Below are 25229 nucleotides of genomic sequence, written 5' to 3' on the forward strand. Positions count from 1 at the left end.
GGTAGTGGTGAACCGGTGGTAGATAGACATATTCTAATACAATTTGGAGTTGGCGGAATATGTTACTTATATTATAGTATAAGCCGCCGGGTTGAGAAAGACAATTGGCGCAAGTCAACAATTGCCCACGTTTGCCCCATTATTTTTTTGTGTCTTTTCGTCATTTTCACATTTTTTAATAAAATAATATTTTAAAAAATCATTTTTATGTAAAAATATATTTTAAAATTATAATTTGATGGGAAGTTTGTGGTTGAAAAATAAGAATTTTTATTTATTTATAAGTAATATTATTTTAATAAAGAATGTGTGATTAAAAAAAATAGAGAAAAAATACATTTTGAAAAAAATGGGTACCAAATAGGGGCTAAATCTAAATCCATAAACAATTTTTTTCTTTTTCCACCACAGATTCTTAAAAAAACTAAGAGTGCGGTTAGTTTGTGTTTCCATTTTCCATTTTCATTTTTGAAAACAAAAAAGGTTTTTTGTTTTAAGGGACTATTTCGAATTATAGAAAACGTGTTTGGTTTGTTATTTTGAAAAACAGTTTCTCAAAATCAAAAACTAGAATATGCGTTTGGTTTAAAATTTTCAGAAGTTGTTTTATGACATTTATTCAATTAATATGATTATTTAGTAAAACATAATAAGTTTAAGCTAATACATTACCGGATAATATATATTTTACACTTGGTGAATTTACTATTTTTTCTTGCTACAAAAATAAAATAATAAATAATAAATGTTAAGAAATTGTTTTATGACATTTATTCAATTAATTTGATTATTTAGTAAAATCTAATAATTTTAAGCTAATATATTACCAGATAATATATATTTTAAACTTTGTGAATTTACTATTTTAAAAGTATTGCTGAGCATCCAGAAAAAAAAAAGAGAGACGGCAACGGCGTGTTTTGGACATTTTCCGCGTTTTGGGTTTTTTAACTGAAAACGGGCCAAAACGAAAAAAAATCGTTTTGCGTTTTCAGTTATAAAATTTTCCTTGTTTTTGAAAATGTATTTTAAAAAACGATTGACCAAACGCGTTTTAGACATTTTCGAAAACTAAAAACACAAAACGGCAAAAGGAGCGCCCCGTAATATTCCTCTCATTATAACGATGAAAACAAACAAGGCGAATCTTGCCTCCCGGGGCACAGCTCAACTAGTGAATTAATCAACATTGTCTTGCTTCCAGCAACAAGGTGGAGAGTTCGATTCCTGGTGGGAACTTGCGGCCAAAAAATTTGGTATGGAGCAATCACTGTGGAGGAGGGTTTCTTGTGCGCAGAAGTGTACAGATAATGGGGGGAACCTGTGATCCAGTTGAGGCATAACTCGCGATTTACCCCCTCCAAGGTTCCAGGGGCAAGGGTTTTGAGGGTTCAGGATTTAGTCTGGTGTAAGTTGGGATACTTGGATATCAAAAAAAAAAAAAAAAAAAAAAAAAAAAAAAAAAACAAGGCGAATCTTGACAAATAAATGGAGCTCTGTTATCGATAAATTCGAAATCGGTCACATGAGCTGAGTAATTTTATCTTAATATTTTGATCTTCAATTCACTTTAAAATGTCCCTCGAGAAGTAATCAATTAGTGATGTTCCCGTTTTATATTATAAAAACTTTACCTGATCCCACTAATCCGCTAAAAAAGATTATTATTTCATCAATCGTAAAAATTAAATGAAGTCAGAGAGAGTTGGACGGTAGCATATTAGCGTGCATAATCAGTAATCACATTTCGAAAAAAATAAAAGAAAATAAAGAGACCACTAGGCCAATTAGATCAATAAATAAATAAATAAATAAATAAATAAAATAATCAAATGTCCTTGTTATTCATGTCTATAAACTACTACTATATATTACAAGATTCACACATTTAAAACCTTGAAATCTTCGAAGATTTACTTTTTCGAATTGATAAATTATGTGGTAAAGTAAATATGAAGTTAAAGAATTAATTCAAGCCCCAATGTAGTTAAAATCAAAGTTTTAGTAATTTTAATAAAAAATGATGACATATAAGGTTAAAAAGTTAAAAAATTATGAATTTCATGAAATGTGAGTTAACATTAATTATTAACTTTGATTTAAATTTTCTTTAAAATTTTAACTACACGCTAAAATAACTTTTTTTTTTAATTAACAGTTAATTATTCAGTCAATGTTCAATAGTTGTGGCTAACAATATTTATATTTTTGGATGGCCACCTATGCCATATGTAAGCTTAGAATTTACATAAAAGTCAATTATTTCGCAGATATTTGAGCCTCATTTTTTCAGTAGAATGCGTTTTAATATAGTAGATTGATAGAGAATATGTGGTTAAAAAATAAGAAAAAAATTTTGAATTTACATATAATATTATTTTATTGAAAAATGTGTAATTAAAAAAAAGAAATATAAAACTATGGCCCTGTTTGGGAGCGATTTTTCATCAAAAAAAATTGATTTTTTGATCGTTATTTCATTATTTCAGTCGTCATATTTGACTACTTCTCTCACGGGTGAACCCCACTTTTCTCCTAACGGTCAAAAAATCAATTCTCAAAATTACTCTCAAACATACTCTATATTTAAAAAATAATGGAGATTAAATAAAGACTAGATGGAGACGGTGTAATTTATTGGCCAAAATTCCATTTCAAGATCATGCCTCATCAACCTTTGAATTTTAAATGGTTCTTATTGGATGGACAAAAAAACGTGTTCAACTGTTCATTAAAAAAAATTACGTTTTGAGGATTCGTTGTGATCGCCATTTGACTGCCAAACAAAAGAGCATAACACCAGATTGACTTGTTCCACGGACAGCCAGCAATTCTTAAAACAAAAAAAAAAAAGGTTGAACCCCAATTTTGAGGGTTCTCACCGTCCTGCTCTTAGATATTTGTGAGGGAGGTAAATCGTGGAATGTGTCCCAACATGTCAAAAAACAATAATTGCATGTACACTGCGCCTACAAGGAGTACAATTCCATGTTTCAGAAATCGAACCCCCACTCTGCGGTTATCAGCAAGGCGTGAGATAACCTCACTCCTATCCTTTGCACCATTGGGCAATGCCCCGGGAGGCAACAACCAACAATTCTTGATTACGAAGAAACACGTGCGAGAATTCCAAATTCCTATTCCCCTTTTTCTGGGTAATTCATTTCATTGATATTCTCCAATCCCATTAGTGGATCTCATATTTTTATACAAGAGGGAATATAAATATTGTGTGTAACCAAGTTGCATGTAACATGCTTCTACAAGTAGCAAAAACTGAATTTTAATTTATTATCAAATGATCAGAAGAATACAGCCCCTTGCACATGTTATCCGAAGTGATTTACAGAATGATATTAATTTAAAAAAGTCCAACTATGACAGCATAATACAGTGATAATTATTATTTCGAAAAGAAATCGAACATGAAATAATGCTGCGTAAATAAGTAATTGTTTGAAAGGAACAGATTTTGTAAATCGAGACCTGTGTATCACATAGTGTCCTTAAAATGGATTCATTCTCTAATCTTAAGTGCTTAAGGTTTAGGTCGGACGTCGATCTTCCAGGATACAACTGAAAATCAGGAGGATCTGAGTACTATAGATGCTACTATTTGGCAAACTGAATTATATATTAACACGATCATCAAGGCATTGACATAAAGTGGAAATATTTGCAGCCAGAATACTGGAAATATTATACAAAGAAGAGAAGGAATTCTTGGGCATCTGACAATGGAAAAATCGAGTCCTATATATAGGCTCCAACATGCGTGACTAATGGATCTACAATGAGTAACTTTACAACCAGCAGTTACGAGTGTCATACAATTAACATCACCATTAATCCACGATTACATTAAAGAGTCAAATTTGAAGAAAAAATACTAAATAATTTATAGGAAACAAAGGCAAAACATTGACCCATCTAAGGAGCCAATTTTGGTCATTCAATCTAACATTCGAGTGCGTAGGTCGATCCTGCACACAAGTTCGAGGGCTAAAGTTCAGATTTAAATCTTGGTTTGCACCCTCTCCCCTGTACGAACACATGGAGAGAGTTTCTATGATACACATGATTAAATTCTTTTCAAAGTATAGTTATATATTAAAGTGTTCACTGTCTTGTTTATTTTTCTATATGGGACAAACTATTAATAATTTTCCTTTCAAAACAAAATCTTCCAATGCATCAATTTTGAGTTTCAATTTTTCATTCACCTGAGCATCACTATAATTTGGATATTTTTATATAGGAGAACACGAATCAACTTTAATTTTTCAAATTGATTTGACGGGTCCTACTCAAAATTACATTAAAACCACCCCCAAAAGCCATTTTTTTTCTCCAAAGCACATCATTACCAAACATGCGACCGATTGGGATTGAGTAGTTGGCCCTGGTAAAAGGGTCTAGTAGCATCTATCAGCCTGGACGGGTCAATAGAGAAGACATTGTGCATCTATTGACGATCGCAACAGAATGGAAGACGACCCACTTTGGATTAACTCTGCAAGATAAATTCCAGTTTCTAGTTCTCAAGCTGTGTATCAACATCAAGAAAAAGAAATATGAAATTAAGCAAGTCCAAGTGTTATTTTCTAATACACTTGAGACAAGTTGCATGTATACTTTGCAAAACTATATATTGTAAATTTACTTGACTATATCCTTATTTATTTCTCGTGACCAGGAGCTTCTTTAAATTTCCAGATGATATAACTCAATCATCGGAAACATTATCAACAAATTCGTACAATTAGAATTACAAACCAACCGCATCACTTAGTTCAGACGAAAAAAAATACTGCAATTATTTTGTACACAAACATTAAATGGGAGCAGTGTGAACTCGAGTTGTGCACATTAGGTAACTTGTTGTCCATTTGCCCATTAACTTAAAAAAAAAAAAAAATAAATAAAAAAAATCAAAATATTAAACTGAACAACACAGATGAAAAATGAGTATAAGGTTTCGTTTGAGCCACGTTTTTTAAAGAATAGATTTTGTAATAATTATTTTTTTGGAGAATGCATGGTCGAAATGTAGGAATTTTTTTGAATTTACGTGTAAAAATATTTTATTGAAAAAATGTGTAGTTGAAAATGAGTTTGAGAAAAAATGAGTATTGCCTTCTAAAGCTGAGATCCTCAATGTGTTGAGATCCTTCGAAAGAAGAAGATGCACGAGGGGAAGAATCTCTAACTCTAGTACTTTCAACCTTAGAATTCTATGACATATTCTGGGAGTCTTTCTAAGAAGACATGAAAACAAAGAAAAACTTCTGAAGAAGAATAGAAACATTAGAGAGGAAATATCTACCACAAGGTAAGAAATCATAAAGAAGAAGTAAGAAAGAAGCCCCCAAAGAAGAATAGCGTATTTATGCATATCCTAAAAAAGGACGTGGATTGTGGGATTTCCCACTTAAACAAATCACAGCCGTCAAAATCTTCAAGGAAGTCATGGCCATCAAATATCAAGGGATGTCTGATTAAGAATTTGAAAAGGACAAATAAGATTAACATGTATTTGAAACACGAACAGCACATGCAAATAATTGCGACAATCATACCACATCCCTTCAAAATGGACTACGTCATCCATAACAAAGTGATGAATAAAAATAAAATTGCATAATTCTAAAAACTTAACAAGTCCTAGATTTATTATGAACAGTAAAATCAAATGTCAGTTACTATTTGTTGAACCACAGAACGCAATCTGTGAACTTATCCTGCTGTATAAAAGCAACACGCGAGGGAAATAAGAGCACAGAACGTTCGCCCAAAGTGGGCGAATCTTTCCCCCATCCATGGTGGTTATAGGCCATCAATATGCGGTTCAATGAATAAAACACAATACTCTTAATATAATCAATTTCAAGATAATTAATAAGAAGCCGCCATTTGTCAACCCACCTCAAATGACCAAATAACACCATTGCTTGGAGGGAAATCTATAGATACCTCAACTTTTGAAGAGAAAGCATGGAATTCAAATATTTTCCTCTCAAATAGCTATTTTCACTTTTATTCCAAGTTTGAGCATCGAAACCAAAGAGTTTAGGAGGTGAAAATCGTAGTTAGATGAGATGATTTGTAATCCAATTTTTACTATTAACAAGTCCCTAAGAATAACTTTTTTTTATAAGTGTTAACGTAAAAAATTGTAAGAACTATTTTTCAGCCAACTTTAAGAAAAACGAGACTCTTTGTCTTGGTAATGAAAGGTTTAATTGTACCACCTCTCCCCCCACTTAGCCCATTTCTACCTCTATTTATAGGAGACCACTTTTTCTTTTTGCCAAGATTAGTTCTTACAATTTTTGACGTCAACAATTTGGCCTAGAAGGATGGCACTTTTGTGAAAAACGACCCCATCATTCCATAAAAAGACAACTCAAACAAAAGTCATGCAATGCAGTTCCACTTTGGGAAACTAGTCTCACACCCGTCGAAATGAAACTGACGCCTCGCACAGTTTCTTAGGAAGGTAAAACCAAAATGGAAAGGACAACCCACAGATAATCGCAATAAGGGAAGCTATTAAAAGGCTAACAAATATAGTCAATCAATTGGAACAAAACCAAGTCCATACATCCCTGCCAGACACCAAGGTGGAATCCCTGACCAGGACAAAGGCTAAACGACTCCCCACCAGAAGGCCCCTCCAATTTTTCGAAGCAGAATCTTCCAAAAGTCATGCTGACAAAGTCATGAGTCAACCCCCGACAACTGAACCAGTCGCTAGGAAGGACGGTAGTGTGTTTGACAGGTTCTCCGCACTCGATGACACCTGCGAGAGAACATGCTGGACTCGTCCTAAAGCGCTTACTTGAACTAGTAGGACCTGGAATGAGCGCCCTGAAAAAGTCCATGGTCGACCTTGAGGCTAGGAATAAAGGAGAGACAGAAGAGTACCTTACCAAACGACACTCTTCCTTTACAGAAGACATTCTCATCGAACCTCTCCCTAAGAAATTGAAGATACCCTAGATGGCTACGTATGAGAAGGAATGAGATCCCTTTAGCCACCTAGACAAATGTTCACGAAATATTTTCTTTCGATTTTAAACCACCGCAAGTGTACGGTTCGTTAACAAGTAATAAAGTGGATTCAATGAGTCCAAATATCGTCACAGAGAGATTGATTAGTTCAAATTTTATCTAACATAGCCTTAACCGAAATTGGATTGTCAAAGTGGATGTGGACCTAATTAAAACCCTAATTTCACAAGGAAACCCTAATTACGTAAATTTAATGATTAAATTGAAATTAAAACTCAAAATAATATTTTAACACTCTAGAGTAAAACTAAATGTTGAGAACGCACGTTGTTATAATAAAAAGAATTTAAACATACTAGAATCATGATTTCCCATGCAATAATCACTTTAAACCCTAGTTTCACAATATGACAGCACACTACAATTGTGACGAATCAATGTTCCTAAGTCTATCCAATACTCTCTCTCAAGATGTATCAAACCTATTTCTACATACCACCGGTCTATATTTCTATGACAAGAGCATATGTAAAAATTCATGCGGCTCTATGAACACTTAAAGATTCACGTAGGGCATAGCGGTATATTTCTATCCCCTATCGGACCCTACGATGATTTATAATATGTCAAATCTATTCCAATTCTCTCGAATGCAAGAATAGATCACTTAAATTCACACAATTACGAGCCCTTAATTGCGGAAACATTAATTGCATATAAACCATTCAAAACAATAAAAATGTGTCTTAATATCAAATTGCAAAACTAGGATATTAAAATTCAAATTACATGGTTCATCGATCTCCTAGCATAATAAAAATCTAGCCTAACATGATTAAAGTAACAAAATACATCAGGTTTTGAGTAATAAACATCACCGGATTAGAAAAACTTGAAGAAATCTTGAAATTCCAATAGCCAATCTTCGTTCTTGCGCTCCAAATCTTCTTCAAGATGTGTATTACTGCCTCCCAATGCGTTCTGGTCATCTCTGGACTTTTTTTGATATTTATATCCCGTGAATATTAGGTTACTAAAGGAGTTTTAATCGTATAAGGAAATAAAATTTTGTATCGGACAAACTGCCATGCGACCGCATGGTTTTAATCCGTGCGGCTGCATGGTTATTCCATATTTCCATTTAAATTCCCTGCATCCATTTGTACGGCCGCACGAGAGTTCTACCATGCGACCGCATGGTAGACTTCAACTTCCAAAAACTTCAATTTAGTCCCTTTACTTGAATCTTTCACTTCTAGGCCTCTTTTCTTCACTCTTTCCATTCCATCATCCCAAGACATCATCAATTGGGATTTGGTTCAACCAATTCCTTGATTTGCTTATCGGGTCAACTTTTTGGTAATTGCACCTTGGTCCTTGAACTTTCACTTTGTATCATTTTAGTCATTTTTTGCATCTTTTCTCATGTATTTTACCATGTTCATCGGTGTTCCCCACAATTCACAAATGTAACGAAATTAAGTCACAATTCAATCATTTTGCTCGTAAATAAGTCTTGTTTGTGACCTAAATAAGTGTGCAAAAACACACTTATCTACAAATATACCTCGTCGATGGAATTACAAGGGTCAAGTGATGCTATCATGTGCCGAGCTTTCCCGTTAACCATGGGAGATAAAGCTTAAAGGTAGTTCAGAAGGCTACACCAAAGGTCTGTGAAAAATTGGAACGACCTAGTGACAATGCTCTTAGCCCAATTCATGGTCTCTAAGGTCATAATTATGCCCAAAGAACGACTGGTGAGCATCGAGCAAAGGAAAAGTCAATCGCTCAAAAGTTATCTAAGCAAATTCAATAAGCAGTCTATGGAGGTCGAAAAAAAATTTGACGATGCAGAACTCATGGCTGTACTCTCTGGACTACGGCCCAGGATACGATTTTGGTGATCAGTACATGAAGATGGTCCCCGAATGCATCACAAATTCCTAAATTGAGCTGAAAAACATATAAGTGCAGAGGAAGCAATGTCCGATCAAGATGACGCTATAAGCGATCCCAAACCCAGAAGTCCAGCGAAGGAATAAAGGTCAGAAAAATCCCGTACCTGAAAGAAGGACGGACGCGAGGAAAATGGACCACCCTAAGACCTATCCGTATAGGCTCCACAAGTATCATCTGCTAAGAACCACCTTAGAAGAAGTCTTTATCAAACAGGGGACAAGGAGGCATTCAGGAGGCCAGCCGCCCAGAAAAAGAGACAAACAGGAACCAACCAGGAAAAATATTACCGGTATCACAGGACAGCGAGACATGATATAGAAGACTGTTGAGATCTAGAAGAGGAAGTCAAATCCCTAAGTTGCCAGGGCGCCTATAAGAATTTGTGGCTAAATCAGGAGAAGTAGATCGACCTCGTCTACAATAGCCCCTACAGTAAGGGCTCAGCCAGCGAGCCCAGCAAACCGTTCCAAATTGCAACCCACCACCCAGAGCCAAAATCAAGATGATGATTGATGAAAATTAGTATATTGAAGGGTCTAGGAGGGCGAGGCACAGACAAGCCCGGGATGCTCGTATCTAGCAAAACTACGAGGTCGGAGGCCAAAAGCTAGGCCTCGACACTGCAACGGATCATGAATGGCTCTGGTCCTCAGAGGTGGATGCTCAGGAGATCTTACAAGATCAAAACGATGCCTTGGTTATAACTATGCTCGTAGCAGAAGTAAAAGTGCATAGAACACTCGTGGACAACGAGAATTCGGTCAACATACTATGTTCTCGGACTTTGAGATAGCTAGAGATCTCAGAACGATACCTTCAGCCATGCCCTAGAAAACTGTAAGGGTTCTCTGGAGACCCCATTGAAGTCCGAGGTCAGATCTTCCTTATCGTGGAACTAGGCGAGGCTCCTCGCCGAAGGAGAATTCTGGCCGACTTTGTAATAGTTGATTTGCCATCCAATTATGATGCTATACTAGGAAAACAAATACTGCACGAGCTCAACGCAGACACGTAATCTACCATTATTGTATGAAATTTCCTATCCCTTATAGAATAGGGGCCATACACGAAGACCAGGCTGAGACCAGGGCATGCAATGTTGACCTACCTAGATCTCACATCCGCATGTTGAAAGACACAAAGAATGCGTGAGCCAGGGAACCAAGATTAAAAAGACCCATTATTGTTGACCTCTCCCAGATCACTATAATTGAGAAATATCACAAGACATCGGCAGATGATCACCTATCCTTCGACGAAAGTGAAGCCGACCTATACCCTTACCTCGGAGTTTTGGTAGTTTCAATACCTATGGCCGGAGTTATCATCCTTAAGGTCCTAGTTGACACGGGAAGCGCCCTTAACGTATTTTTCACAAATACACTCAAATATTGGCATACCTATCCCTTTCTGCGACCTTACTCGAACATGGTTCTCAAATTGAATGGAGCCCTAACTATGGTAAGAGGATCTATCAAGCTCGCGGTAGAATCCGAGGTAATCCTTCGAAAAGTTAGGTTAAATGCTGGGTTCGTGGTTTTCGACTTCGCATCGCCCTACGACTCCATCATGGAGAAGCCCCTACTGCTCAGCCTCAGAGTTGTAATCTACATGTACCATTATTCACTCAAGTTTCCCATGCTTCGTGGTATAGGAGAAATCAAAGAAAACATGGAACTTGCCGAAGGATGCTAAATGAAAGTTCACCCTAACTGTTCTAATGAACGTGCCACTCCAAGGATACATATGGTATATTCACCGGAATCAGACCTCAGCTCACTAGATGTTTGTACGATAATTGAGGAAGGAAAACCCATGGAAGAGCTAGATAAAATACCAGTTTGTGAAGCCAACCCGTCAAAGGAGCTCAAAATAGGACATGAGCTACAAAAACCAACTCGAGGCTAAATAGTAGAATTTTTCCTGCAAAATCTCGATGCTTTCGATGGAGTCATGAAGACATGATTGGGATCGACCCTAGAGTTGCCTGCCATAAGTTCTATGTAGATCCCTCAGTTCGACCAAAGGAATAGAAACGTTATTCTTTGAACCCTGAAAGGTACGAAACGCTAAACAAAGAAATGCGAAAATGACTACGTGATGGGTTCATAGTAAGGCCAAGGATCCTAAGTGGATTACAAACCCAGTCCTTGTGAAGAAAAATAATGGGGACTGGAGGGTATGCATAGATTTCACCGTCCTCAACAAAGCCTGCCCAAAAGACAGTTTTCCCCTTCCCATGATAGACCAAATGGTTGACGTCACTGCGGGACAGGAGCTGCTCAGCTTCATGGACGCCTACTCCGAATACAAACAAATTCCCATGTATAGGCCAAATTAGGAACATACCTCATTTGTCACCGACTGAGGCCTTTATTGTTATCAGGTAATGCCATCTGGCTCAAGAATGCTAGAGCCACATATCAATGCGTCGTCAGCTCTATGTTTCCAAGCAAATTGGAAAAGCAATGGAAGTTTACCTCAACGATTTGTTGGTTAAGAGCACACACGCCGGAGACCATTGTAAGCATATCGCAGAGATGTTCAATATCCTGAAAAGGTATGAAATGAAGCTAAATCCTAGAAAATATGCCTTCGGTGTGAGCTCGGGGAAATTTCTGGGCTACATGGTGAATAACAGAGGAATCGAGGCAAACTCGAAAAAGATACGAGCTATCGTCAAGATGAAGGCTCTAACCAGACCGCAAAGTCTAATAGGAAGAATTGTTGCCCTTAGTCGATTTGTATCAAAATCTACAGATCGGTGCAAACCTTTCTTCGATACATTACAAAGAGGAAAGAAGTTTAAATGGACCCCAGAATGCTAAGAAGCCTTCGATGGGCTAAAGAAACAGCTAGCTCAACCACCGGTACTATCAAAACCCAAGACGGGAGACATCTTAAAGCTATACCTAGTTGTATCAGAACACGCAATCAATGCCGTCCTAACTCGGGAGGAGAACGAAATGTAGCATCATGTCTATTACTCCAGTAAAGCACTCCACAATGTTGAGTTCTGTTACTCCCCAATGGAGAAGTTGGCATATGCCTTGGTTATAGCAGTTCGGAAGCTGAGGTCGTACTTTTGGAGCACTCCGTAGAGGTTCTTACCAATTTTTCATTGAGACAGACCTTACAGTAACCCGACACCTTTGGACGGATGGTTAAGTGGGCAATGGAGCTCGAGCAATTTGACATAAGATAAAGGCCTCACACATCCATTAAAGGTCAAGCTCTGGTTGACTTTGTGGTGGAATTCAGCAATAAATCCAAGGAGAAGCCACCAAGGGAAGCCCCATGGGAACTTTTTATAGACAGTTCATCAACCAAAAATCGATCTGGGGCAAGTGTGGTCTTGATTAGCCCAGATTGATGCCCATTTGGTGAAGCTCTATCTTTTGATTTCTGGACTTCCAACAATGAAGTCAAGTACAAGGCCTTGATTACAGGGATAAGAATGGCCAAAGGGATGGGAATCCCTAGCTTGATAGTGTACAGTGACTCCTAACTAGTGTCAACCAGATCAACGGGACATACCAAACTAAGGAAGAGAGGATGGATGATTGCCTCCAGATTGTCAGAAGGGAACTCGAGAATTTCAAATCTATTCAGGTTAAGCAGGTCCCGCAATCTCAGATTAGTGACGCTGATGCACTGGCTCGTTTGGCCACCAGCAAAGGAAGAAAGCTTCGAATTAGGGAGTCCAGTTACACTTTGATTGATAATATCCTCTAGAAATGAGGGCATTCTACCCCTTTGCTGACGTGTTTGAATGAAGAAGAAGCACAGTACGCCCTGAAAGAAATACATGAAGGAATATATGGGAACCACTCCGACGGACAATCTGTGGCCCACAAGATCATATGTCAAGGATACTTCTAGCCCACGATAAGACGAGAAGCCCTTGAATTTGTGAGGATGTGACAAATGCCAGTGCCTTGCTCCTATCATCAAAATGCCGCCGCATGAACTTAACCCCACATTCGCTCCCTAGCCCTTTGCAAAAGGGGGGTCGATCTGATTGAACCTATGCCTACTGGGAAGGGGGTAAAGTTCGCCATCGTAGTGGTGGATTACAATGGGAAACAGTTTGACAACGCTTATATCATTTAACTACTTATAAAATATAAGAAAGAAAAATCCTAAAACAAAAAAACGTTTCATGAGTTTTTGTGAAGAGCTCGGTATCAAGAAATTCTTCTCTACCCCCAATCATCCACAAACCAACAGCTAAATCGAGGCCAACAATAAGATCATCAAGCACACGTTGAAGGCAAAACTAGACATACTCAAAGGAGGATTGACTGAAGAACTTCTTGGTGTGTTGTGGTCATACCACACCACCACAAGAACCAGCAAAGGTAAAACCTCATTTTCCCTAGCCTTTGGGGTAGAAGCTGTGATTCCACTTGGAATTGGAATTTTATTTTTTTGTACAGCTACTTATGACAAAGAAGAAAATCAAATGGCCATTCGTAGGAAACTAGACTTAATGGAAGATAAGAGAAATGATGTCGAGCTCAGAGATGCTGTCTACAAATAGCACAATGCTAGGTACTACAACCAAAAGGTGCAAAAAAGGGAGATCGAAGAATGGTCCCTAGTCCTGCGGAGAGTTTTCCTTGTCATGAGGGAGGTCAAATTTGGATTCCTAGGCCCCAACTGGGAGGGACCCTATAAGGTCAACAAAATCCTGCCTAAGGGGGCCTATGAATTAGCAAATATGGAAGGAAAACCCTGCTCCATCCCTGGAATGCTGAACACCTCAGACAATATTATTAGTAATAACCCATTGTACTATGAAAACCTTTAATCATGCTATCAATAACATAGGGATCTAGGCCTCTCCTTGTTATTATGCATGATAATTTCCTCTAAGGCCACCACATAGGTATCCTGAGCGAGAGCATAAAACTCAAGAGAGGCCCTCCAGGAGTCCACCGCATTTATGGCTGAAAAAAAAAAACCTAGAACGCTTAGTATGCTAGAAAGTTCGACTAACGTGATACAATATCAAGTTCAAATTTTATGCGTTACCAAGTTTACGTTCTAGATTTCACTTTAACCAATTTGACCTTACGTGCAAAATTAATCTAACTAAAGTAACAAGTTACTTTAATTAGTTGTCTAGGTGATTAATCATACAAGTCAATTAACCTACGTTGGAATGTCGAAATTTGTATATTATGCAAAGCAATAAATAACAAATAATATGATGACAGAGAAACCCCAACGTGGGTAAAACTCTGGGACCAAGCCAGTTACCTCCACTCTACCAATTCAGCAAGTACAAGTTATACCAAACTCCGTACCCAATCAGCCCCGCTGCTCCAGTCTCACGATCTACTGCTGTAGATACTTCTAGCCTCTTGCTAGACTTCATAATCTACCTTCTGCAGCCTAATCTACTGTCCACTACAATCTCCTGGTCCTTAGTTGATTGTATCACCAAGTGGAACACCAAGAACCGTCCGTTCTTGTGCTTGTAACTGTGCCTCAATCCACCTCTCTCAATCCTCTAATGAGAGAGTCCCTTCCTCAATAGATTAAGGAAGTAAGGTGTTTTAAGTTATGTAGATTCAATGTTTTTACCCAAAACAATGGTTGCTGGATCACAAGATTGATGTAGATGAAATCTTCAATTAATTGCACCTTGGATCTCTTCAAAGATGTTATGAATATCTTTTGCAATAAAAAAATAATGTAGCAACCACTTCAATTTCGTCTTAGGGCTTGAGTATTTATATTTGAAGGTGTCTAGGTGGTATGGGCTGTGTAAAACACTTCAAAAATGTGAAATAGGGTTTTTTCCACATAGCAGTGTCGCTTGAGCGAGAGCCAGCTAGAATCGAGTGAAAGGTATTCTGTTTTTTTCGCTCGAGCGAAATGTCAACGAGAAGCGAGTGACAGTGAGTAGTTGTCAGTATTTCCACCATAACTTTCTCTACCGATATCCAATTGAGGTGATTAAAGTTTCTTTGGAAACATAACTCAAAGGGATACAATTATTTTAGAAATAGCATTGTCCAAATTCCAACGTTTTCTATGTGAAAAATGCATTTCAAGTTATGACTAAAAATCCGGAACATAATTTGTGCGGCTCTTTGATATCCTTTAGACTTCCAATTGCATTCCGATGATCTTGTGTGATCTTTTTGGACATCTTGGAATTTTTCAATGACTCGAACACTAATTTACCTCATCTATACAAATTACACCCTAAGTCCCTAACTTTTACACCAATGTTCAATTAAGTCCCTGACTTTTACAATTATACAATTTAGTCTGTTTTGTCCACATAATCGCCAATTACACTTTTAGACTTAACAATGGCCTTTACCTCGACCTCTTCAGCTCACTTAATCACCTCTTTAGCTCCTTTTTCAGCTGCACTGGCCCAAGCTCGTTTCTCCTCAGCCAAAGCTCACTCATCTACCACTCTCTTATTCTCCATAGTAGTCTGTTCATTAGCTTTTTCTCCCCACACCTTTAGGATCTTATTATCGTCTATGAGGCTTAACTTGGAGGCAGATTTTGCCTCCAACTCTACTCCCATTTTGTTGAGGCGGTCCTCATACTCCATTTCTTTCTCGACAAACCCAGGTTACCCAGCCCTCTCCACTTCCATGCTTTCATAAAGCTTCATAGCCTGGTCCTTAGCTTCAAGTATCTTGCCTTGCTCAGCTTTCACCTGGGATAACAAAAATTCAACCCGGCAAATAAGTACCAAAATGAAATTCAAAACTCCTAAGTATGCGAGCCCAGGAGAAGTACCTTATCTACCATAGATATCATATACAAGACAGATCTATGGCTGTGGAGCTGGGCCGCAACTATGGCCTTCTCCACTGGCATCTTAGCTAGGAAGCCTTGTTCTTTTTCATTTTAGCTCCTCGTAAGAAGCGTAGTAGACTCACGGAAGGTAGAAGGAAGGATAGTTATAGTCTTCCTTACCGGGGAAGGAGCACGGAGGAAGTCCAAAAATATTTTAGGGCGGCGACCAAGCAGACCTTTTAAGGTTGGCCTTTGCAAGTTAGGGCAGCGCTCTAATGACATGACAGAGCTAGATGCAGTAGCGATCGTGGCAGAGGGTGGTGGCGAAGTCGGCATAGCCTCGATAGCAATAAGAAAGGGGGATTGTTCTATCGGAGAAACTAAGACAGGGGTCCTCGCTCGTGGCACTTCGGGGCGGTTCCTTTTCAACGGTTGAATCTCCTCTACCTCTACATTCTCAGATCTGCTAACTACTTGAACTGAGGGGTCTCTCATTTTCCCGTCTAAGTTGCTGCTGCTTTTGTTTTTTTGTAGCCTAGCATATCCGTGTCCTGACCTGGAAAGGGAAAAGAATATTCGAAAAAAAAACAAAACAATAAGTGGGAACACCCCAAAGAGAAGGTCGTCCTTATTGTAGGTCACAGGCATGAAAGTTGAAGTGATGCGCGACCACAGGAGTGGCCGATGATGCCTGAGATAACCCCGCCTGGAATAGGTGAGATTCAGAGATAAAAATTTTTTCAGGATTTCCATCTCTTAGGCCAGGATCTTACTATCTCAGCTCAACTTTGTGTAGCCAGAGTTAAGGTTGCCTTCTTATAAATTGCAAAAAGAAGGAAGAAATATTAAAACCACTCTATTAACCGGCTTAGTAAAGCAAAAATGAAGGAGCTTCCACTTATATAATGAGTGATAGAGAGTTAGGACAACGTCCTCCCTTTCCACCTTGGCAGGATGGAAATGTTACTCCCCCAACATATAAAAGAACTCCTCCTTCCACTTCTTGATGGAGAAAGGTGTATCTAATACTAAGGAACCCCCCGTCCTAAGCTTGACACTAGTGTACCACCAGATGGAATCCTTCCCGTCTTTCTTAAACATGAACAGGGAGTTGAACTGCTCGACGCTAAGCTCGAGGTTTCTCGCTCGGTGCCATAAAATAAAGGTAGCAATCAAAGTCCTTCACCCGTTGGGACATAACTGGGTTGGGACAATACCCCAGAATGAAAGGAATTTTCTTACCACCCAAGAAAAATGGAGCTTAAGACTGGCATTCAAAATAGCGCAATTTAAGGCCACGCATCCCACAGGGAGAGCGTCAGCCCGATCGAATGGCACAGGAACTACCAATTCTATCAAGTTAGGTATACCATACTTAGCTCTCCAGCTCGCCAACATATTACCGGTCACCACCGACCTATATGAACTCGCCTCTCACTCACCTGAGTGACTCTCTTCACTTCCCCTAAGAAATCCAACCTCCTCTCCTCTCGAACCCTCATGGTCTAACTCCATGTTCATAGGGCATTCTAGATCTACTAGGTTAAAAATGGGGACAGAAGTTAGGATTTGAGGAACTAGGGGTGGAAAGAACTGACTCTTCCTTTTGGTTTCCCTAGGAATGTACTCTAAACTCGTTCAGCTCATGAAAGTGCGAAGAGAAAAGAACGAAGAGGAGAAGCAGAGGAATATTTGGGAAAGTGAGAATAAACGACCTCACTCAGAAGAAGGAAAAATGCACTTAAGAGTTCTTTCGCTGCCTCGGGAAAATGAAGGGCCTAGATGTATCCAGCCAAAACTACGTCATTTTGACGAAGCTTCTAAAGGAAGCCAGTAAAAGGGCGTACAACTCATCCTCACTAGGACACGACATTTGGCATGATTCAAAACTGCAATCATGACGCTTCTAGAAAGAAGGGCCAGCCGAGTCCAGAGGTCAGTTCTCCTCCAAAACAGCACTTACCTGGGGGTAACTGTTGACCACCGACGTCCAATCTCATATCTATTGCTCACGGGCCCCACCCCATATACCTCACAGTTCGGCCACAGAAGTTCAGCTCAATCTTTTTACCTTCGTAATCCCAAAAGACATAATGGTTGTATATCCTTACGCCTAATCAAATCACCTAATCAATCAAACACACTTGGGAAAGTGACGCCAGCACCGCCTAATCCCACCAATAGATTCCATAGTTCTCCTACTTTGGCAGGCTATCATTGCTTGAGTGAATATTAAGATAACGACAACCGACCTCATCAATCAATCAAAGAAAGATCGGCTGCGTGCTGTCTGAGTTCGACGCTGTAGCTGGTTTGATTGACATGACATAATCTTGGCAAAAAGAAAAAGGGGTCTCCTATAAAATAAAGGTAAACATGGGCTAAGTGGGGGAAGAGGTGGTACAATTAAGCCTTTCATTACCAAGACAAAGAGTCTCATTTTTCTTAAAGTTAGCTCAAGAATAGTTTTTACAATTTTTGATGTCAACAATAAGCATAGCAATACTTGAATCTTTAAATAAATAACATATTTAGCCAATTTTGATATAACTTAAAATTTGATAAAAATCTAAATCAAAGTTGGTAATTAATTTTAACTACACATTTTACAGTGTCTACTACCTTTTCACTACATATTTCATTAACTTTTAACAAAATTTACTTTTTTCACTCCTTTATGGAAGATGAGTAAAATCCTAGATCTAAGATGTGAACAAAATTCTACCTATAACACCTATGTCACCTTTTTTCCTGTAAAATCTGATTTTTACCTACATCAAATAAGGGCTTATAATGAAGATTTTGTACAATCCAAAAGATAGTAGCAAAATAAAATATCTCTTCAACTGAGAGATTATGCTAGCATAATATTTAGTCTTCTTAAATTTTGAGATGCAAAATTAATAATCAATCTATCCATATTTTAAGAGACGAAGTTTATGTTAAAGAGAGGAGGTCTTTATAGAGTATGATATACAGCATATATGGCAACTTAAAAAGCTGTTGATTCTATTAGTATTTTTTTTCAAAAAGTTTAGGGACCTAAATGCAAATTAGCAAAATTGTCATGTTTGTGAAGAAAATACTATCAAAATGTAAATAATAATATCCAAGAATAATTAATTGGGAAAACTCAAGTAATGCACAATTTTACGAATTCTAAAAAGTTTAAGGACTAAATTGAAAATAGTAAAAAATTACTAACCATAAGTTGAAGTCCTGAAAAATATTGTAAGGATGATTTGTAAGGAACAGAGTAATTTTCAGATCTCAAACCTAGGATGGGTCCCTACATGCAAACAATGCAAAATTTAGGGACTATATTGTAAATAGTAAGATATATTTTTAGATTCTATAGTGACGGTTAAGATTATTTAGTGGTGAGACATATCACCAGATGCTAAAAATTTTGATTTGGACACCTTTTGATAAATTTGAGATCTTGAAGGAAAAAAGTCAAAATAAGTTGCGAGATTATTGGACCAAATGGTATTTATTGACGCAGCGATGATTACTCTACCAGTGAACTCATATTAAATGACGCATTATGGGCTCGATTAAAAGTCAATTAGGATAAATTAAATTTGAATTATAACTCATTAAAGTAAATTACTTGATTGGTAATATTAGTTTTCAAATTAGGGTGCGTTTGATTGTCAATATTTTTCATGAAATATGTGTTTTTTCCACACAAATACCTAATGTTGTGCTGTTTGATTTTCAATTTTTTTTCATGGAAAACATTTTTCTACTTTTGGTTACGTGACTATATTTTCCTCAAAATGAAGGAAAATATTTTTTTAGGAGGAGTACGATTTTATTTTTCAGGGAATTCACTCTCTCTTCTACCCACCAATAAAAAGCAGATTAGTATAATATTTTCTAAATTAAAAATTAAATCAATCAAACATATTTAATCGACAATCTTTATGCAAACAAATTCTAGTAAATTGAATTATCTAGAATTACATGCTTGTAATCAAATGCATACTTAGATTAAATTAATTGCAATATTGAACTTGTTTGATAACTAGTAATTAATTATATATATTATACTTGAGAAAAGTTTATTTTGAATAAACTCAATCTAAATTAGAGTTGACCAAAGAATATTATGGTTTAATGAATCATTAAGAAAGCCTATTATTTATTATTTTTTAGCCTCCTCAAATTTTGAGGTTTAGACGATTGCCTAGGTGACTTTGACCCGGACCGGCCTGATATTTTAGTTGTGTAATTTTCTTTTATTTTTGTCTTCAACAAGTGAAGGTTCCTTGAGGTTATTGAAGTGGAAAAAAATACACAAGTTTTTGGATAATTATTACAAGAGAAAAAAATCCACAGCTTATTCAATAAGGAGAATATTCTCTCTCACATTTGAATTGGACAAACGGAGACTTTGACCCAAATACGTTAAACAACTTGGTTCATATTACGTACGCACCTCAAGAAAATTCCACCAGATTTTGAAAAGTCAGCTCTAATCCAATTCTATTATTTGGTTCTCACGTCTATATATTTTTCAATCAGCGGAAAAGAAAAATTGAATTTCTGTCCATAACATTAGATCCTTATTATTCCAAATACATGATATTGATCATTTTTAACGAAATAAAGAAGACAGTACCATTGTTTCAAAGCAAAAAAATGCCTTTTGATTTATCTAGCAGCAAAGCAGGTTCCAAGGTGTCGTGTACTTTATCTCTACTTCTTGCATCTTTTCTGTTCACTGTTTGTCTCGGATTAGTAGTAGAGGCTGACCATTCATCCACAAATATTGGAGCAATTATCGATGTTGATTCCCGCATCGGGAAGGAACAGAAGACGGCCATGATCATGGCCGTGCAGAACTTCAACAACAATTCAAGGAATCACAGGCTAAAGATTTATTTCAGAAAAACCAGCGAGGATCCTGTTCAGACTGTTTCAACAGGTATCTTCATGTGTTCTTTATTGATATTCAATATGATGCATAAAAGAAAAATTCGAAGAATACCATATTAAATGGAAGTATTTAAACAAACTCAAGCATGGCGACCAGCCGAATGTTTCCTCACGCCACCAAACTTGGTTTAAAAGTCCCGAAATACACATGAACGCCCTTTTTTTCTCTTGTAATAATTATCCATCAGAAATGATCAAATTCGTTTTCTTGAGGTGCAGCCGAAGAGCTGATTGGCAGGAAACGAGTGCAGGTTATCGTTGGGACGCGAACATGGGAGGAAGCAGCTTTAGCTGCCGATGTTGGAAAGAAAGCACAAGTGCCAGTCCTTTCATTAGCAGCAGCTTCCAGTACACTGCCAACGACCCAGAATCGATGGCCTTTCTTGGTACAAATGGCGACCGATAGCCAGGAACAGATAAATTGTATCGCAGATATTGTCAATTCCTACCACTGGCGAAAAATCATAGTAATTCATGAAGATAACAATTATTTTCCTAATTCCGGGTCGTATACTATGCTATCCAAGGCTCTTGAAAAAGTTAGCGCATCTATTGAGTATGATCTTATCCTTCCAACATTCCATTCTCTGTCTGATCCAAAAACGTATATTAGACAAGAAGTAAGAAAGTTAAGGAAGAAGCAATCTCGGGTTTTTATTGTTCATCAATCGTCTTTACCACTGGCTACGCATTTATTAAGAGAAGCGAAGGATTTGGGACTAATGGATAGAGATTCGGTGTGGATTCTGGCAGACTCTATTTCAGATCTTCTGGATTCTGTTGATCCCTCTTTCATTTCGTCCGCGCAAGGTGCTATTGGGATCAAGAGCAACTATTCAGACAGCAACAGGCATTTTCTAGACCTGAAAGATCAATTCCGAAAGAATTTCTCACGGTCGTACCCAAATGAAGACAATTCGGATCCTGGAATCCACGCTCTAAAAGCATACGATAGCATTACAGCTATTGCCGAGGCAGTAGAAAAATTAAGTAGGAACACGACTAGTAGTCCAAAATTGCTGCTAAATGAAATTCAATCCAGCAATTTCATTGGACTAAGTGGTGAAATTCGTTTCTATGGTGGAAAATTAGAGCGGAAATCTACATTTAAGATTGTTAACATCGTCAACACGACATATAAAGAGCTGGGCATCTGTTCATCAGAATTTGGCTTCTCAGAGAGGCATATGGAGGAGAAGGGCATTAGGGTTACTGGTATTGACAGTATGAATGAATTCGTCAGCTCGGTAAAATGGCCAGGGGAATTGGATCGAGTCCCAAAAGGGTGGGCAATGCCTAATGCGTCAGACCCCATGAGAATTGGAGTTCCGAAAGACCATCCTCCTTTTACATTTTGGAATGAAACATCAAATGACAATGAATTTGACGGTTTTTGCGTTAAACTTTTCGAAGAGGTGGTAAAAGTGTTGAACAAAAGTTATACCCTTCATTATTCTTTTGTGCCTTTCAATGGTACCCATAATGAACTGGTTGGGAATGTCAGCAATGAGGTAATACTTTCATCTGCCTGAAGCACTGCATTTTCGTGCTCCCCTGCCCTGTCCTTTATTGTACTTTGCAAACATCGTTTAGATTGTAGAGAAATATTCGAGTCAATTTCATCCCATCTCAACAGTAAGAACGACATAAAAAATTAAATTTATTTTGCGTTATAACTAATTGTTGTACTTTTGTGATTCACATTACATGGTAGATATTTGATGCTGCAGTGGGGGACTTTACCATCTTAGCCAACCGGTCAAGATTTGTGGAATTTACTCAACCATTTATGGAATCTGACTTGCAAATGTTGGTCCCAGTGAAATCCGAACACCAGATGGCGTTGATGTTTGTTAAACCTTTCACTAGGAACATGTGGATGGTTACTATTGCCATTTTATTTTACACGATGTTCGTTGTTTGGTTTATTGAGCATCAGAAGAATCCAGTATTTAAAGGGTCACGGAAGGATCAGCTTGGAACTGCAATGTGGTTCACGTTCTCTTCTCTATTCTTCGTTCATAGTAAGCATCTTAATCATTTAGTGCATGTTTTGTAACGTGGACAAGACAATGTTGCATAGTTTTCATCGGAAGAGAAACTAAAATCCGTTTTTTATCGCACTGTTCAATCTTTCATACCTAGTATTAACGACCTTTCTCTGTATGAATCTGAGGCAAATATACTTGTATTTTACAGGAGAAAAAGTTAATAGCAACTATACAAAACTGGTGGTTGTGGTGTGGCTCTTTGTTGTTTTGGTATTATCCTCAAGTTACAAGGCTAGCCTCACATCAATGCTGACGGTCTCAAGACTTGAGCCAAGTGTGACTAGTTTAGAGTGGATAAAGAGTAAAAATTTATCGGCAGGGTGCGATGATGACTCTTTTGTAGAAGATTATCTGAGGGATGTACTTGACCTTAAAAAAATCAAAACCATAAGCGGCCATGACAATTTTCTGGGGGAATTTAGGAGTAAAAATATTTCAGCTGCATTTCTTGATCTTCCTCACCAGAGAGTTTTTCTCAAAGATCATTGCAAAGATTACACCGTGACTGGACCTACCTACAGTTTTGGAGGACTGGGATTTGTAAGTATTCAGTAACTTGTGATACTAATTTGAGTTGTCACAAATCCAAAATTTTCTGCAAGTATTACTGGAAAGAACATATCAAATGCTTGAAATTTGTACGGGTTTTTGTATACAGGTATTCCAGAAAGGCTCTCCAATAGCTCGCGATGTTTCTGAAGCCATTCTAACTTTAATGGAGAATGGAATGGTTAAAAATTTGACAAATAAATACCTTGGTTCCTCAGACGGTTGTCCAAATTCTGAAACAGAAAGTTTGAGTCTCAAGAGTTTCTGGGGTTTATTCCTTGTTTCTGCTGCCATTTCAACTATCTGCTTCCTCATTTTCACTCTTCGGTTGTTGAAAAAGAAGCCAAAAGACAGCCAAGTACATTCATATGATCTTGCACAACGAGGAGGGAGTTCTTCCTAATACAATGGCTAGTTTGGCGCAGTTTTTTCAGGGTGGAAGGCCGAAGATTCTAATGAGGAGAAGTACGTTTACTTGATCTAAATGTGCTGACAATTGAAATGTTCGGTAATGTTGATTGAAAACTTTATAGTAGAGATCAGATCAGATCCTTTTTCATTCTGCATACCAAATATACCCTGAATTGTTAAGTCATTAGGCAACCAATATTACTAGGATTGACATGCTGTTCAAGGCTGGACATATCTAAAATATATTATATATAAATAAATCCAGATACGGTTCAGTTGTATATTGTTTATTTACAAAGTAAAAAAATTAATAGATTATGAAAAGCTTCTTTGTGTAAATTTAAATCATATACAGCATTCTTGAAATTTTTGTGTGACTTTTGTTTTTGGTAGAGGTCAAATTACGTCGGGCTGTTCATCTTGAGTATGTATTAAAATGTCTAACATAGAGGTGGTAAAATGTATTTGACGTAGCAGAAGTTTATATAGGAAAGAATAAATTTACACGTATAAACTCAAATTTGTTGATTCGCTCACGAATGTCAAGAAAGAGAAAATATTGAAAGAAAATTTCTCATGAATTTTCACTCTAATAAAAAATAACTATGTGCCATTAAAGCTTTAAAGCAATGACTAACATCTAGATAATGACTAAAAACAAAAGACATAACATTGAGAATTAATCCGTAATTCTCAAAATTGACTCAAAACGTACTGTTTCCACCCAAAATCGTCTCAAACTTCTCCTAAAATGGACATTGCGAATAAAAATTAGTTGACGTTGGTTCTATTTTTTCATAAAATCCTCTTCATTTTTACCGCATCAATATGAGGGTGTTTATGGATGACCAAACATGTAGAAGGCACAACCAACCAAGTGATATATTGATAGACATGTAATTGTCGAAAAAAGGCTTCCGAAATTTATAAAAAAAGGAAAAAAAAGAAAAAAGAAAAAGAAGAAGCCACGTATTGACGCAATTTGTAATACAATTCTATTTCAATTTCGTCAGACGGCGGGAGAGTTGGACAAGGAAGCAAATGCTGGAAATAACTATTCTTTTTCTATTTTTTTTTTAAATATGTATTTTTGAACTAGAGGGCAATATTGCTTTCTCGATGATTTTGACAATTTCATCCAAAAAAAAAAAAGAAAAAAAAAACTTCAAAAATTGAAGTTTGGGGGTGTGAAATTAATTCTTCATAAAATTTATGAATTTTTTTTGTCAAATTGATTTTCTAGTTAACGCGTTTAAGCAATGACAATTTCGACGAAGGCATTGAATCACTGCTATTTTTATTAACTTACATTTTGAACATTTATTTTTCTGAACATTGTAGTTTAACCTTTTCATCAACGCCTGTGGGCGCCTTTGACGGTTTTTGAAGTTAGAATTTTTAGTTTGGGGTCTTTTAAAATTGACAATCAACGATGTAGAGAGAATGACATTTGAATGAAATAATAAAGCTATATATATATATATATATATTTTTTTTTTTTAATTATTTTTTTTTTTTTTGGTC

General features: G+C 37.1%; 1 protein-coding gene across 1 annotated transcript; it reads left to right on the forward strand.

Annotated features, from left to right (window-relative positions):
• The first annotated feature begins 20279 nt into the window (after positions 1-20279).
• LOC111412118 (glutamate receptor 2.7-like) lies at positions 20280-23986 on the forward strand. The gene is made up of 5 exons (XM_023042893.1): positions 20280-20683; positions 20914-22205; positions 22409-22718; positions 22894-23285; positions 23404-23986. Exons 1-5 carry the CDS (start codon positions 20338-20340, stop codon positions 23695-23697), a joined length of 2634 nt encoding a protein of 877 aa, XP_022898661.1. The 5' UTR covers positions 20280-20337; the 3' UTR covers positions 23698-23986.
• The last annotated feature ends 1243 nt before the right edge of the window (positions 23987-25229 follow it).

The sequence above is a fragment of the Olea europaea genome, chromosome 16 (genome assembly GCF_002742605.1).
Source record: "Olea europaea var. sylvestris chromosome 16, O_europaea_v1, whole genome shotgun sequence".
In the NCBI taxonomy this organism is placed as follows: Eukaryota; Viridiplantae; Streptophyta; class Magnoliopsida; order Lamiales; family Oleaceae; genus Olea; species Olea europaea.